Raw genomic sequence first — 17,687 nt, forward strand, 5'->3', positions numbered from 1 at the left:
GAAACATGTAGTAATCGACCAACTTGATGCCTGAGAACCTGGAACAGCATCAAGAAGACCAGGCATCTAGACTATTTCTGGAGGCAGGGCTGCCATTCTTAAATACATCTCAGAAGTGTTTTGTTTTGTGTTGTGTTGTTTTGCCTCTGTTAGTAAAACCATTTTCCACATCTCATGATGATTCCGCAAGCTCAAAAATCTTTCTTTTTGCGAATATAGAAGTGGCTTTGTCTTCACATGTAGCTGTATATTGCCAACGGGCTTAAGTTTTTAAACAAACACTATAAGGAAAGACTTAGGACTCGTTATTGCTCGTTAAAGCTTAGGACACCTATTATCAAACTTGGCAATGGCTAAAGAATAGTCTTGATACTTCCCCTAGTTGTTTTCATTAGAGATGGAGGTACAGAAATACTGTGAAAGAATAAGCATTGTTATTTGTTGTCCCATTTTGTGAAATTCCTGGGAGCTAAACTAATGAAAGCACTTCGGAACAATAAAAATCATTTTATAGAATTGTAAATCAGGTACCATATGCTATCCTCTTCTAAATGTTAATGTAATTCTCCTGTTTGGTCACTAGGGGATGAAATCCTGGACGTAAATGGAATACCAATAAAGGGCTTGACGTTCCAGGAAGCCATTCACACCTTTAAGGTAACAACATTCTTATTTAGCTCTTTTGTTTTATTTTTCTTCCTTTATTTCCTTCTGGTTTGGGTTTGAGATTTTTTTTTTTTTCCCCACCCTTCGACCTAGGAACAGTCTAGTCTGAATGTTGTAGCCCTCCTCTCTTGTATTTTCAGCAAATCCGGAGTGGATTATTTGTCTTAACGGTACGCACAAAGTTACTGAGCCCAAGCCTCACGCCCTGCTCAACGCCCACACACATGAGCAGATCCAGCTCCCCAAACTTCAACACCAGTGGGGGCAGCTCGGCAACAGGCTCAGACGAAGGCAGTTCTTCGTCCCTGGGGCGGAAGGCCCCTGGGCCCAAGGACAGAATCGTCATGGAAGTAACACTCAACAAAGGTGATACCAGCACTTCCTCACTTTCATCGTATTCTCTCGTGTAACAATGTGTAATCTCTTCTTAGGTTAACGTTTTATACTTTTCCTAGGAATTGTTCCTTTGGAACAATCTGCTGCCAACAATGTATGGTATTCTCTAAATGGACAGTGGGATGAAAAGTAGAGATTTTAGTCCTTTTAATAAAGTGAAAAGAAGTTACCACTGGCACAAAGCCTTTTAAGCTCTCCCCTGATGAATCCCGGATGAATCACTGAGTGTCAGAAACTCCTGTAAAATAATAACAAAAGTCAAAAAAATCACAGACTAGCTTAATTCCAGGGCTAATATAAAATTTTATTTATTTATGTATTTATTTATGTATGTATGTATGTATGTATTTATTTATTTTTAAAGATTTTATTTATTTATTCATGAGAGACACACGAGGAGGGGGTGCAGAGACACAGGCAGAGGCAGAAGCAGGCTCCATGCAGGGAGCCCGACGTGGGATTTGATCCCGCGTCTCCAGGATCAGGCCCTGGGCTGAAGGCGGCACTAAACCTCTGAGCCACCGGGCTGCCCTAATGTAAAATTTTAAGGAACAAGGGCGTCTGGGTGGCTCAATCAAGCATCTGCCTTTGGCTCAGATCATTATCCTGGGGTCCTGGGATTGAGCCCCACATCGACATCGACTCCTCCCCGCTCTGTGGGGAGTCTGCCTTTCCCACTCCCTCTTCCACTTCCCCTCCCCTTATTCATGCACTCACTTTTTCTGCCTCTCAAATAAATAAAAAATATTTAAAAAATTTTAAAGAACAAGAGATTATAGTTAATATAGTTAACAACTAAAAGTTGTAAGTCTTCCTCAATTCCTGCTACTTTTCATCTCTCTTTCCTTTTTCTCTATACCAACTACAGAAATATGATGAGCAATTAAATAACCAAGAGATTAGTAGCTTAAAGAAGGCAAGTGAAGAAAACCTAAAATTGTGTATCTAGAATAAAAAAATTGGAGCCCCTGGCTGGATGGAGTGCATGACTCTTGATCTTGGGGTTGTAAGTCACATATAGCCCCACATTGGGTGTAGAGATTACTTAAAGTCTTTAAAAAAATACATATACATATAATATATATATATATTACTTTGACTCTGCCTATTTCCAAAAACAGATTTGAAGAGGCTCTTTAGACTAAGCAGAGAGAGGACTGCTGAATAACTCATAGGCCGTAGTTAGCTCCTGGTTCTGCTACAGACTCATTTCGCTTACAGAGTATGATGGTGTTGGGGCCCCTGGGTGGCCCAGTGGTTGAGTGTCTGCCTCTGGCTCGGGTCATGATCCTGGGGTTCCAGAATCAAGTCCTGCACCAGGCTCCCCAGCAGGGAGCCTGCTTCTCCCTCTGCCTGTGTCTCTGCCCCTCTCCTCTCTCTCTGCGTCTCATGAATACGTAAATAAATAATATTTTTTTAAAAGAATATGACGATGTTGACAAAGAAAAGCAAGATTTACATTCTGAGTCTGGTCAAAAATAAAGAGTTATTGGTCTGAATATACATTAATGCAGCTTCAAATCACTTATACATTTTTAAAATTTTGTTTTCTCTGTCCGATGCCTGTCACAGAGCCGAGAGTTGGATTAGGCATTGGTGCCTGCTGCCTGGCTCTAGAGAACAGCCCTCCCGGTATCTACATTCACAGCCTGGCCCCGGGATCAGTGGCCAAGATGGAGAGCAATCTGAGGTTCGTTGTAAACCTGATAGTGTGGGCTTCTGGTGTGCTCATGAATTTATGAATTAATGTACATGTAAGGTATCTGCCCTATTACATCCTTTATGAGATTCTAAACGTTTGTATTATTTGCAGTAATATAGCCAAGATTACAATTAATAGCATTTCCAGGGCACCTGGGCGGCTCAGTCTGTTAAGCATCTACCTTTGGCTCAGGTCATGGTCCCAGGGTCCTGGGATCGAGTACCACATTGGGCTCCCTGCTCAGCGGGGAGTATGCTTCTCTATCTGCCTCTGCTTGTGCTCTCTCTCTCTCTTTCTCTCAAATAAATAAATAAAAATCTTTTTTAAAAAGTATTTCTGAAGGTGAAAGGCTAATCTAAATAAAATCGGATTGAACTCCGGATGTTGGCTTCCCTGTTTTGATCTATTTGGACTCAGAAGCTCAGTTTCAGAAACTTGACAAAATACAACTCTATATAGATATCTATGGTCATCTAAGTATTTTCTTTCATGTTTATATTCATTTATGTAAAATTCATATGTGACGCTGGGAAGCGCTCATAACCGTTCAGAATCACTGGATACGAAAGAGTCCCCAAATCATGCCATTCAACAGAAGGCCTTTATTATTAAGTATAATCTCTTAAACCTTTCCTGTTGTTTCATTCACTTTTTGAGTGATGTTGTCTAGATGCTTATTGTCTGAAATCACTGCATGTCTGATTTCTCAATCCAGATAGTTGAGTTGTAGCACGAGCATTCTGTTTATACAAGAGATGGCTAGGTATTCTGTTATATAGTAATTGCAATGGGTCTGCGCCCACCTAAACTTCACAGGAATGTACACATATTGCATAAAACACCCTGTGCAAACAGTATCACCTTTCTCCCTCGTAACTTCTAAGTCCTTGAGCAGTTGAGAAATTGGCAAAATGACATTCCTTAAGGTTGCCATTTTGGGGCTCTGTTAATAGATTATATTATGTTTTTAGTTAATCATCAGAATGAATTTCCATACAAAAAAAAATTCAGCAAATCATCCAAAGTACATTAAAGAAAATATACTTTTAGAACCCCAGGAAAAAAAATCCTTTAATGACATCCCAAGATGATGTTTCTTCCTTGAATGGTTCCATATGTCTGGAGCCTGCCAAATGAACATTCTTCAAACCCCACATAAAGAGTCTTTGTTCTCTCTAACTGAGTTCTCTGCCTATAATTTCAAGTCAAAATGGGCATCTTGTCCCCAATTTCTCATTTGTTCAAATTTGAAACGTTTTTACAAATTCTTGGGTAACCTTTGAGCTTCAGATATTTCCTCCTCAAATTATATTACAATAATCATTTCAAGATGGTAGGAAAAAAGAAAATGATGGTGGCCAGGGGGCTATCTTGTGGTGATCAAAAGGTAGACAGACCTGAGTTCAACAGTGTGTGACATCAGGGTGACCTCTCTGAGCCTGGGGCCTTATCTAAATAATAGGAATAATAATACCTGTTCAAAGTATTGCTATGTAAATTGCTTTGTATGGTGCCTGGTTTATACTCAAGAAATGATGATCCCTGCTATTGTCCCATTATCAACTTTATTGCTTCTGAAAATGCAGCTAGATATGCATGCTGGCTTTGTCAATTTAAGGTCTAATGTGTTTATATGAATGTGTTGCTTGTTTAGCCACATGCAAAATGAAAGGATGCCATATGCTTGTTTAAGGCATTCAGGAAAGATTTCATATTATAAACTTCTCCCAGAAGGAGATCTTGTAAAAAGCTAGCTGTTACCACAGAGTGTTGGTCATGTTGCCCTCCCTAGCCGTGGAGATCAAATCCTGGAAGTGAATTCAGTCAACGTCCGCCATGCTGCTTTAAGCAAGGTCCATACCATCCTGAGCAAATGCCCTCCAGGACCCGTTCGCCTTGTCATCGGCCGGCACCCTAATCCAAAGGTGAAGTATTTCATATTGTTCTGACTATGGCTAGTATATTATGTTTTTAGTTAATCATCAGAATGAATTTCCAGACCAAAAAAAATTTTAGCAAATCATCCAGGTGTGGATGTAGGTGTGGCTGTTTGTCCTGTAGCGGTGACACACATATTCCTATGACGATGCACGCTCTTTGGTGAGACAGTTTATACAAGAATAACTTTCATTCCCATGTCGGCTGGGCATGGGAACCATTAGCTTGTGGTCACACGATGGCCAAATAACTGATACACATGGGAAACAAATCACTAATCTGGACTTCTTCGTCTTCACACTCTTAGAAATTTTATTAGAAAATTTTGGCATTGTTATTTGTGAATATAAAATGTGGTAGAAGGTAAGAGTACTGGGTTCTGAATAAGTCCCAGCTGGTTGTTTCATCTCTGGTAAGATACTTAACCTTTCTGGGTTTCTGCATCAAGAAGATCTGAAAGCATTGGACTAAATGATCTGCCCAGGCCAACCTCGACCTGAGCAGAACACTTCTGTAATGAAGGGTTAAGCGCCTACTAATTTGTTTTTTTCATCTGTACCACATTGTTGAACTTACAGATAATCATAGCCTCTGTATCCTTGGCCTTGGCTGATATTTGGTTGTATCTTTTCTATACATAAGTAGTTGCTTTTAATTTTTTTAGGTTAATCAGAGGCCACTTCAGCAAATTTGACTCTACCAGCATTCAGTACTATTTTTTGCTGTTTTGAGTACTTAATGTAAAAATCTTTTTAAATTAGCCTGTCTCTAATATTGCAATCATATTGTATTTTTTCCAAATTTAACCTTTTCCTTTCAACAACTCAAAATGCTCCTTAAGAACATTAGCTCTTTGGGACATCTGGGTGGCTCAGTCAGTTGGGTGTCTGCCTTCAGCTCAGGTCATGATCCCAGGGTCCTGGGATGGAGCCCCAAGTCGGGTTCCCTGCTCAGCAGGAAGTCTGCTTCTCCCTCTCCCTCTGCCTGCCACTCCCCCTGCTTTGCTCTCTCTTTTTCTCTCTCTGTCAAATAAGTAAGTAAAATCTTAAAAAAAAAAAAAATTAACTCTTTTTATGTATGTCATCGGACCACCTCTTCTGTGTCCTTTGTACTATTATATCCTAAACGGGCCCACGCTGCTGTGCTTGATGGACTCATATGCCATTTTTGAGACTAAGAAGTCTGTGCAGAGAGACCGTGTGGGTCTTCCCATGTCTGAGATTTCTTTAGTGTGTTAATTTTATGGGATCATCTTTAGTGTCCCAGGGGTTCTGTTGTACTGGTTCCCCACAGTGCTGGGACAACAGCTGCCATTAGACTGATTCAAAGTCAACTCCGCTACTATTTTTTTCCTGGATTGTTTTTTCTTATCTATATGCATTCTCATCTATGTCTTAAATAAAACTTTTTGAATATCATTAATATAACATCAAGTCTTGCTTCTACCTATTTCCATTTTTTCTACTTGTCACTTCCTATTTTTCTCCTTTCTATTTTGTAGTCCTGATACTTTCCCTTACAACCTATTCTGCTTTATCTCCCTGCTGTCACCATGGCTCTCTAGGGGTCATTTTTAACAGTATTTTGCTTCATACTCACATCTAGAGTGGCTCATCTTGGCTCCTTCCTCCAGGGTCCTCTCTTGGATTCCATCACCTGCTTGGCCATACCTCCTCCCCGCTTCCCCCTTGAGAAGCAGTCCAGTAAGCTGGGGCTGACCTACCACATCCCTCAGAAACATTATAAAAAATTAAGCTCTCAGTGGTTTGCAGTCATTGGCTTCAAGGCATGTCTGACTTCAAAATCCATTCCAGCACAGCACAGGTTATGATTTGTTTGGAGGTCTGCTTCATCTCAGCCCAAAAGCATCTGCCTAATTTGCCAATACAATCAAACATCAAAATAGCATTTCAGTGCAAAACATAATAATCCTGATGGACTGGTGGTCTGTGATCCTGTTGAATACAGGTTGATTCATGTTTCCAGCCACAGTAATACGGTTGTTGTGATGGTGTTGGAGATACATCCAGCAAAACCAGATTTCAGTATTTGTTTGACTAGATTTCACATTTCTTCCTAGGTAAACATGGTGTTTTTAGTTGTAATATCATACTATATTTTTCTTTTGGTCAAGATTCCACTTTATATTTAATGTATTTTTATACCACTCACCCCAACATTTCATGCCAGTAGTACGTTTTGATACCAAATGTATGTGCTTCCTTAGTTTTCATGTTGTTCCAATAGAAATACCACAGGGATTTTCTTTTCTTCTGTTTCTCATAATGACTGGAGCAGTGGCTGCCCAACTGGGATATTCAAAGCCTCCAGGTCTAGACAAGCTAAGATTTGGACTTGCTGGAGGAAGGTCATAGGGGTCCATTTTTAACTGGTACTGGGGCTCTCAGCATGAATAGAATTATCCAGGAAATCTTTCACTTGTCTCAAATCCCAACCATTTTTTCCCCCACTCAGACAAACAGTTGCAAATATTGAAAGTCTAATGTCAAGAAAAATTTGCAACCACTGTCTAAGCTGATATTTTCTCTCACTCATTTATACAAAATTATTCTTTGCTTTATGAAGTATGTGTTTGTGTAAGTATATATGGCTGTGAGCATGTATGTGTCTGTGTTTTATTTCCTGTGAGGCCTGCTAGAAAGTATTACATAAGCATGATGTGATTATGATTTATCTGTTAAGTTAAAATGTAATGCTGAATCCTGCATAGCTTTATTTGCTTATTAAGACAAATTGCTGCCTTGTCCAAATATTATTTATGCTAAATGTTATTTCTCTACACAAAATTACCACTCTAAGTTCATAGTATTCTTACCTTTAAAAAAGAAACTCAGTGAAAGTTATGTAATTGTCTTTTAAAATATCTCATAATGGGGATCCCTGGGTGGCTCAGCGGTTTAGTGCCTGCCTTTGGCCCAGGACATGATCCTGGAGTCCTGGGATCAAGTCCCACATCAGGCTCCCTGCATGGAACCTGCTTCTCCCTCTGTCTGTCTCTCTGCCTCTCTCTCTCTCTCTCATGAATAAATAAATAAATACAATCTTAAAAAAAAAAAAAAACAACCACTTTAAAAAATAAAATAAAATAAAAATAAAAATATCTCATAATTAAGCATTTATCAGGCTTTCAAATTTTTCTTCCATGAATAATGACAATTATGGATAATTAAGGGGGAAAAATCCATGACTTTACCATAATAACAATAAATATAGAAAGAAAAGAGTTATAAAATGACTATTTTTAAAATTTCATTGTAAAAATTGCCAAATAAGAATCATCAATGATGCTAAAACCATTAAGTAAAAATATACTGGGGAGTAGGATATTGATGTTGTCTCAAGCTGTCTCCTCACAGATGTCTCACTGATGAATAAGAAAAAAAAAAATCCAGTGAAGAAATCTGATGGAACTCTATCCTAACAAGTGGCCAGAGTTATCACCAGTTATGAAACATGGAATAGTGACCCTGAGTACCTCACAGAAGCACTGAAAAGGAAACAGTTTTTGTAGTTTTTCTGCCAAAAAAATATATAATCTAAATCTCAACATGAAGAAACTATCAAACAAATCCTAATTGAGTGTTTGATTGTCCTGGGTTTCTTCCAAAATATCAGTATTGTGACAAAGAAAGGCTAGGCTCAGCAGTGTTTTGAATTATTATTTGAATAATTTGTATTATTTGACATGACAAATAGACCCTGAAAACTTTTATAAAGCATTACCATGCAAAGGTGTTGGTTGGTGACAATCTACAAAGATCCACAAGATAAGGAGCTTGGACCAGAATGCAAATCAGTTACATCATCATGTATAGTACTCAGTTTAGTGGACATTTTTCCCCAGCAAAACATTGTTGGCGAAAGAAACTGAATGTTAAAAAAGAAAAAAGAAACTGAGTGTTAATAAGCATTCTGGAGGAAAAACCTATCTCATCACAAGCTGCCATCAAACTTCCTATGAACTACTTCCATCTACAGACATACGCTGAATAGCGTTTCTGAAGGGTGGTATTAGGACAGTTGGCTAAATGGAAATATGAAATGTAAATTAGTCGTTTGCGTCAATGTTAAATTTCCTGGAATGGTAATAGTACCAGGGTTATTGAAGAGAATGTTCTTGTTTTTAGGAGATACATGCTAAAATATTTATGGGTGAAGGTTCATGATGTCTGCAACTAACTCCCAAAAGGTTTAGTAAAAAATTAAACAAGGATGCCTGAGTGGCTCAGTGGTTGAGCGTCTGCCTTTGGCCCAGGGCATGATCCCGGGGTCCAGGGATCCAGTCCCACATTGGGCTCCCTGCTTGGAGCCCACTCCTCTCTCTGCCTCTCTCTCTCTCTCTCTCTCTGTCTCTCATGAATTAATAAATAAAATCTAAATAAATAAATAAACAAACAAACAAACAAACTGTGTGTGTGTGTGTGTGTGTGTTAAGAAAGAGCATGAGTGGGATGCCTGGATGGCTCAGTCAGTTCAGCGTCCAACTCCTGGTTTTAGCTCGGGTCATGATCTCATGGTCATGGATTTGAGCCGCCGCACTGGGCTCCACGCTCAGCATAGAGTCTGCTTCAGATTCTCTCTCCCTCCCCCTCTCCTTCTCCTCCTGCTCATGTGCTTTCTTTCTCCTCCCCCACCCCCAAAATAAACAAAATCTCTTTAAAAAAAAAAAGAGCATGAGTGTAAATGTGGCAGTGTTTAAAAAAATAATAGTGAAGAGTATACTCCTCTTGTGCTACTCTTACAAGCTTTATGTAGGTTTGAAATTGTTTAAATCAAGCAACAAAAGAAGTGAGTGTTTTAGAGAGAGGTGAGTACCAGCCATGTGGTTGGTACCTGTAGCACCTGAGTGCCTTAGTGAATTTGGGGACCAGCTGAAGGTCTTGCTTCGAATGCATTTGTTGGAAGTGACCGGCTAACCCAGCTCTCCTTACGTGCCCTGGGTTATTGCTTCTGAGGATGGTCATAATCTTCGATGCTGTGGTTTCCCTCTTTATCTGTACTCAGCCTCCGACTCGGGTCCTAACTACTTTGATTGGGGAAGGAGAAATAAATAAAACCATCTAATTTGTGCTTTCTGCTGAAAAACAGATTTCCGAGCAGGAAATGGATTTAGTGATCGCACGCAGCACTTATCAGGAGAGCAAAGAGGCCAGCTCCTCTCCTGGCTCAGGTACCGTATTTGTACATCTTCGTTCCACATTCAGAAGAGCTTCTCAGGAAGCTCCCCCAGGAGCCCTGCCCCGTGCAGTGCTGTTGGGCTCTTTGTCATTATCGGGTTTGCCAGAAGTTGTTGTCAGGGAGATCTCATGCTTTCTCCTAGCTGCTACTTTTTATTGCTGCCGTATTTACTGCACTTCATAGTACAGTTCTAATTATGCATGCTCCTCACACTATGAGATAATTTGCAAAAATGAGTTAACAGCATTTCATGTGTTTATGTGCAATTCATCTGAAATGTTCTAGGTAAAAATGAAGCAACACCAAAATATCAGTTGTTTGATAGACGGAGTGATCTCTGTTCCAAAGCCTGGGGTTTCTTTACGTGAACTAAAAGTTCCCACCCAGTTTGGCAGCCTTACTTTAATGATTAGTAGATATTTTTTGAAGTTTCAACTGAAGAAGGGTAGCAGAAGCTCCCCAAATCATGATTTCCCCCTTCTTTTTTTGTTTTTAAAGATTTTATTTATTTATTCATGAGAAGTGATTTCCCCCTTCTTAAGGGGAAAGTTCGAGCAGAGAAGGATTGAGATAGTAGGAATTTCTGATAAGTCTTATGTGTGAAACATTGAGTTGAGTTTTAAAAGTAATGTTTCCGGTTGAATGGAAATCCAGAGACTCTGCAAACATGTCTCAACTCAAGACATTACTGATGTCAACACTGATGCTGGGGGAGAAAAAGGAACTGAGACATAAGTTACTGGTTGTCAGAGGAAAAGGAAGGCATAGGATTTTTTGGCAACCATGTAATACCCCGATTATTTGCATCCATAATTAATACATTTCAAGTGGACACAGCCATAATGGGCTCCTTATTCACCCAGCGCCTTCTCCTGACCTGCCTACAAGCCGTCCCCTCATAATCCCCACATACCCACTCGATCATCTAGGAAGGATTTTCTTAAGCTACCAACTTCATGTGTAAGATCTTTTTGCTCATGGCGTATAATTGAAAGTTTCAATGCTGAATCTTTTCATCCTTCTACTAAAAACCAAAATAGGCATTCAGCCCTCCCCCCCCCCCGTTCCTTCATGAGTTCCTTGCGTGATGTTTCTTTGTTCATTGATCCTTCAGTCCATTCAGTGGCTACCACTGAGTACTTCCGAGATCCAGGTGCCGTGCTGAGCGTTGTGGGGTCAGATCAGTGAAGGTCTCAGCCTTACAGATAAATAGTTGAGGAAGGGAGATGAGGGGCATCCACTCATAATTAAACTGTGTGTATGGAGACTGGTGTATGGGTTGTATAAAATACTTTTAAGGTTCCAAGGAAGTTACCCCAACCAGGATCATCACGGAGGCAGTAGCTCCAAGTGAGGGCCTGAAGCATGAGCAGAACCGTGGGAGGTGGGCTGGAGGGGGGCTCCCGTGCCCAGGTTGAGTGCATGCATGTCTGCACCTGTGCACATAGCCCATCGGTGTCAGCCAAGCAAAGAGGGGCTAAAATGTTTGGCTCCATCTTTCGTAGTGAAAAATGTGTGCCTGTTAGTTAGGAGGTGAGTTTTGCCATTTTGACATTATGGTGAATTTTCTCTCCAACAGGTACCCCCCTGAAGAGTCCCTCTCTGGCAAAAAAGGTGAGTCAAGGCACACAGCTGCCTCACTCAGCTGGCCCATGAATCAGTCCCTGGGGCCCCACAAGTGCAGCCTGAGGGCCCAGCCCATGGTTTTGTCCATGAGTCATTTTATCCACTCTACACAAATGATGGCAATGATGCTAATTTGAGAACAAATACAAAAATGTGTTTCTTTTCTTAAATACTCATCTAAGAAAAGAACAGAGCAACAAAAGAACTGAGCTGCAGTTCAAAAAACAATTTTCAAACTGTTCCATACTCAAGGGCTCCCCAATTGGCTTTCAGGGAGGACCTGTGACTTTACGGAGCCCGAAGTATTTCCCAGCTGGCGATTCCTCAATCCCAGCAGATCAGAGCACAGGATTCAGACCCCCCTCTTCTCCGTTCCATCGCTAGCCTGAACCAGTGGCTTGGAATGTCATTCTATCTTCCTGTCTCTTCCCCCAGTGTTTTTCCTGGGATGGCTGATATGTTGCTGCTGTGGCATTTCTGACCATCGCTAAACAGTTGGCCAAAAAAAAAAAAATCTCTTAACATTGTCTGGCAGCAACCGTTGCCTTTTTCATTAGTTGTTTAATTTAGCCATCCTGAAGTAAATGGAAGTGGGTGTCTACTACGGCCACTGTTGCAGATGACCAGGGATTAGAGCCAAGTGTTCTCGGAAAGCTAGGAATTCCTGTTTCAGACCATGAGCCCCTGGCAGGCCTTCCTCATCATCCAGCACCTTCTCCCCCAACAGGACGCCCTGATTACTGAAGCTGAAGCCTCCCACTACTTCGCCCACGGTGTCCCCGGCTCCCTGTCAGACTTCGTGGTGGCCGGCTCTGAGGACGAGGATCCGCCAGGCGGTGGCTGCGGCGCCTCCGAGGACAGTGGCCTGCCGCCCAGCACCCCTAGTAAGCAGTGGCTGTGTCCCACCCCGGGCCGCGTCGCATTCTGTAGCAGGTGGTCTCACGTGAACGGGGAACTGGGAACCAGGCCTTGGGTTGAGGACAAGCCCCCTGTCTGCGTGGCCGAAATTCCCAATCTACCTTCGGAAAGCGCAGCCCACCACTGGTGACTGGCCCCGGTCCCGGGGTGGAGGGAGGGAGCGCCCGTCCTGTGGCCTGATGGTTGGAGGTGGCCAAGCTGGGCAGCCTGTAGATGCGACTCACGTAGGTAGCATCGTCATGAAGTTTATGGCGTGAAGACAGGTTGGCAACCTGCGGCCTTCTGGTTCAGGGGAACCCTGGCCAAATTGCAGGTCCCGCCCCTCACCAGGCGCTACCTTCATTCTTTTTTAGAAGTGAGTGAGTGGAACCAGTGAGTGGAAGATTCGGCACCCCTAGGAGACAAATACTCTCAAACAGTTGGTTTTGAATCTTCTGGACGGTGCTCCCACTAGAGTATGAGAGAACGATCTGATGTGCACCACACTGATTCCTCGGGCTTCTGCTCGTGTGGTTGGCTTTCTCTCTTTTTTTTTTTTTTTAACTTCTGATGTCCGCACAAGAACATCCCTGTGCAGACTTGGCCACTCTGTCTGTCATTTGGAACAGCCGACAAGCTTACCCTTCTCTCGGCCAGAGGCATTTCAAGGTGCAAGCTCATGTGCAAAATATGAAGAGTTTGCTGAGCAGCACAAGCTTTCCCTCCTCCCAGCTTGGAATTTACGTAGATTAGAATCTCAGAAGATCATAATCTTCCCTGTACCACACTCTAGGAGCCGCCTGTACCAAGCCCCCCGCCCCATCTTTGCAAATGAAGGAAGGGCCTCGTGTGATAAGAAGGTCCAGGCGTGGGAGGCTTGGCCTCCCAGCATCCTCCTAGAGAGGACTTCCCAGCAGCAGCATCTAGTTTGAACCCCAGCAGTGTATTAGACATCAGGGGGCTGAATTAAACATTTCTGTCTCTAGAAAGCATACATGTTTAAGCTAAACAATCCAGAGTTTGAGTAAAAAATGAATGAATGAATGAATGAATGAATGAATGCAAGCAAACAAAAAGGGAAGCCAGTCATCCACTCTGGGCAAATCCCAAGAAGCCGGATCATTTAAGCCTGGTGTTCAGTGGCCAGAGGATGAATAGCCGGCAGCGGCGAACATGGGAATGCTCCTGTGTAAGAGGGGGGTTAAATGATAAAACCAGGCCAGACGGGAAACCCTATTTCATTTGGCTATTTCTTTCCCCATCCCACCAGCTCCCAGGGAACCAGGAAAACCCAGGGCCAACAGCCTCGTGTCGCTAGGAAGCCAGCGGTCCTCTGGGCTCTTCCACAAGCAGGTGACGGTTGCCAGACAAACCAGTCTCCCTGGGAGCCCCCAGGCCCTCCGAAACCCTCTCCTCCGCCAGAGGAGGGTGGGCTGCTATGACACCGACGACGCCAGTGATGAGGAAGAGTTTGACGGTGAAGGGGACTGCATTTCCCTCCCAGGGACCCTCTCTGGTCCCAGCAGGCCTCTGATGGAGGACAGCTCTAGGCACGTCCTGGTGACCTCTTCCAAGGCCACGGGTCTCAACAACCAGGGTGAACATCCCCAGAAAACAATGGTCAGCAAGGCCTCCTCGGTGCCTCTCTTTGGCAGCTCCCTGAGCTTAGAGGAGAGGGTCCCAGAGGGCGTGGGGGACACTCCTTCCCATGCAGCCCACCTGCTGGCCTCTGCAGAAGCCACCAAGGGTGGCTCTGGGTGCCCAAGGAGGAAGGAATTATCAGGATCGAGGAGTTCACCCAAATTGGAATACAAAGCCGATACCAGCCCCCAGTGTCTGGTGAACACAGATACCCCCAGGCTCCCCCAGCAGAAGAATGACAACCTGGGGTCCAGGCACAAACCAGTGGCCAGGGTCAGCCCACACCACAAGAGGCCCGAGGCTGACACCAGGCCCAGCAACCCAGAGACAGCGGACCTGACTGATGGAGCCGATGACCCATGTGTCCAGGCCGCTCCCGTCAAAGAGATCAGGACTGGTTTTCAGCCAGGCGGAACTGCGGAGAAGGTAATTGCCTTCCTCTTCGGAATTTGGGCCTGGGGTGTATGAGAAAACAGAGGGCAACCTGCCTGGAGGGGGGAGGGTGGGGGGCTCGTCTTTCAGCAGTCATTCATTTCCATTCTCCGATGGCTCGGAGCCTGTGTATCAGCAGGCTGGTGGGGGACCCAGGGATCAAGTCATGGATCATCCTGTCAGAAGATGAAGTCACTCTTACCTGGACACGGGGCCATGGTGGATGAGGGAAGGGCAGCGGGAGGCTGGTGAAGAACACTGGGTCGGCTCCCCTGACGAGTTGGGTGACCACTGGGGCAAGTTACGGAGTCCTCATGAGCTGCAGTTGTCTGGAGCATTGAGGACGGAGTGCTCTCTCCCCAGAGCTGAGGCGACCATCAAACACAGGCTAACCGTGATTCTCTGCAGCTCATGAGGTTCTGAGCGATCCTTATTTTTTCAGACTTTCTACGATGATTATGTGTGATCAAAGCTACTCATACCCTTGTTGTGAGAATCACATGAAATAATGGGTGTGCATTATTAGAAACTGATCACGCACTGGGGCACCTGGCTGGCTCAGTCGGCGGAGCATGTGCCTCTCCATCTCAGGGTTGTAAGTTCGAGCCCCATAGTGGGTGTAGAGATTACTTAAAAATAGAATCTTAAAAAAAAAAAAAAGAAAGAAACTTAGAATGCACCACTTTAGATACAAGTCAATATTATTTATGTTCCGACTTGGTTACGCATACACTAGAATGACCCAGAATTGTCAAATTGCTCTTTTTTAATCACTATATATACCTCCACTTAGGCAAGGAGAGAGTAAGAGAAACTAACGTTGTTTACAGTCTCAACGTAAGTAGTTTCTCTCTGAGGCGGTTGTAAGTCCACATTTGTAAAGATGCTTGTTCAAGTGGTTTATGCAAACATACGTGTAAACAGACGTAGAAAATATGAAGTCATAAAAACTATATTAGGCAGAAGGGATTTTTGTTAACTGTATAGAAAAAGGAGAAACACACCTTTCTTCATCCTCCTAAAAAGTGTTATCACTTACAACTAGCGTGTGTTTTATTTTTTTTTTTAAGATTTTATTTATTTGAGAGAGAAAGAGAGCGAGCATGGGTGGGGGGAGGGGCAGAGAGAGAAAGAGAGAGAAGCTGACTCCCCCCTGAGCAGGGAGCCTGACTTGGCTTCCCATCCCAGGACCCCGGGATCATGACCTGAGCCAAAGGCAGAGGTTAACCAACTGAGCTAGCCAGGTGCCCCTAGTATATGTGCTTTATTTATTTTTATTTTTTTATTTTTTTAATTCTAATTTTTTTTTTTTTGCATATGTGCTTTAAAACACAACATTTAGTTAGGAGGTTAACCCCCTCTTTGAAAAAGTATCCTCAGCCAGTTTTGGATAACTATAGAAAACTTTTTAACAGGGGTTCGATTCATAATAACATATAGAGAGCTTTTATCATTGTGAATGAGTATTTCCAAGAAGAATTTTTTTTCAAGAAGAATTTTGAGAAGCACTTAAAACTTTTGCAGAAAAGTTTTAACTCTTCTCATAAAAAATTTAGCTGAAAAATATTTCATTTATTCATGAGAAAGAAAATAGACTGCATTGCCATTAAGTATTTACCTTCAAATATTGGAATCTTGAAAAAATGTTTGGTAAGTAAGTTGTCTTCTACAGTTTTTATTTAATACTTTTTAAATTGAGATGAACATCATATAACATAAAATTCAACATTTTATTTTATTTTATTTTATTTTTTAAATTCAACATTTTAAAATTCAGTTCAGCTCTCTTCTCTGCTGCCATCTTTGGGCCATTTTATGACTCTGTAACTCAGAGGGTGAATTTCAAATCAATCTGATTTAACTTCTTAGTGAGATGTTTTTTTGTTTTGTTTTTTTACAGTAGGTTTTAGAAGAAGGGAGGATAAAGTACACTTGGCTGAAGTGAAATTTTGAAATATTAAATGTCAATTTCATTTATCCAGAGGAGTCGTAGCCCTAAGTACCAAACCGAGGAGCTGATCCTACGGTCTTGGGTATCACCATGCAGTGTAAAGATAATAATATCTTACATCTATACAACCTTTCGTGGGCTGCATGTGGTTTTTAGAATGGCTCATGTAATCATCTTTTATTGAAAACTATGAGGGGCACCTGGGTGGCTCAGCCAGTTAAGTGTCTGACTCTTGATTTTTGGCTCAGGTCAGGATCCCGGAGTCCTGGGATGGAGCCCGCATTGGGCTCCCTGCTCAGCGGGGAGTCTGCCTCTCCCTCTACCCCTCCCCCTGCTCGTGCTCTCACTCTCTCTCTCTCTCTCTCTCACACACACACACTCTCAAATAAATAAAATCTTTAAATTAAAAAAAGAAAAGTTGGGACCCCTGGATGGCTCAGCAGTTGAGCCTCTGCCTTTGGCTCAGGGCGTGATCCTGGAGTCCCAGGATTGAGTCCCACATCGGGCTCCTTACAGGGATCCTGCTTCTCCCTCTGACTATGTCTCTGCCTCTGTCTCTCTCTGTGTCTCTCATGAATAAATAAATAAAATCTTTAAAAAAATGAAACTCTACGAGTTAGGGTAAGTCTTATCCCCATTTTGTCCCCATTTTTCTACAATGGTAAAATGCTCATAACGAAAGTATACAGTTCAGTGGTATATGCTCGTAATGTGCAACCATCACCACCATCGCCAGAACTCTTCATGTTGTGAAATGGAAACTCCGTACCCCTTATACAATAACCCCCTGTTCCCCTCCCACCAGCCCCTAGAAGCCACCCCTCTACTGTCATATCTCTGGTGACGACTCTCAGTACCTCATATAAATGAAATCAGATAGGATTTGTCTTCTCGTGCCTGGCTTATTTCACTTCACATAATGTCCTCAAGGTTCATCCCTACCGTAGCATGTGTCAGAATTTCCTTCCTTTTTAAGGCTGAGTAATATTCCACGGTGTGTCGGTTGCGTATTTTGCTTAGCCATTCATGTATCAATGGTGACTTGAACTGCTTCCATATTTTAGCTATTGCGAATAGCGCTGCTATAAACGTGGGAGTACGCATATCTCTTAGAGAACCTGCTTTCACTTCCTCTGGGTATATACCCAGAAGTGTGATATCTGGATCATATGCTATTTCTATTTTTATTTTTTTGAGGAAACTCTATAGTGTTTTCCAGAGTGGCTGTACCATTTCCCA

General features: G+C 42.6%; 1 protein-coding gene across 5 annotated transcripts in view; it reads left to right on the top strand.

The window, feature by feature from the left end:
• Nucleotides 1-17,687, top strand: part of PDZD2 (PDZ domain containing 2) — a 360,029-nt gene that overhangs the window by 321,965 nt on the left and 20,377 nt on the right. For all 5 annotated transcript variants that reach the window (XM_041749706.1, XM_041749707.1, XM_041749705.1 and 2 more), the window contains 8 exons: nucleotides 584-657; nucleotides 807-1,032; nucleotides 2,635-2,752; nucleotides 4,557-4,689; nucleotides 9,812-9,893; nucleotides 11,481-11,515; nucleotides 12,255-12,411; nucleotides 13,695-14,491. In XM_041749706.1, the coding sequence (XP_041605640.1) occupies nucleotides 584-657; nucleotides 807-1,032; nucleotides 2,635-2,752; nucleotides 4,557-4,689; nucleotides 9,812-9,893; nucleotides 11,481-11,515; nucleotides 12,255-12,411; nucleotides 13,695-14,491 (1,622 nt within the window). The remainder of the gene's footprint in view (nucleotides 1-583; nucleotides 658-806; nucleotides 1,033-2,634; nucleotides 2,753-4,556; nucleotides 4,690-9,811; nucleotides 9,894-11,480; nucleotides 11,516-12,254; nucleotides 12,412-13,694; nucleotides 14,492-17,687) is intronic.

Source organism: Vulpes lagopus, chromosome 3 (genome assembly GCF_018345385.1).
Source record: "Vulpes lagopus strain Blue_001 chromosome 3, ASM1834538v1, whole genome shotgun sequence".
Lineage (NCBI taxonomy): Eukaryota > Metazoa > Chordata > Mammalia > Carnivora > Canidae > Vulpes > Vulpes lagopus.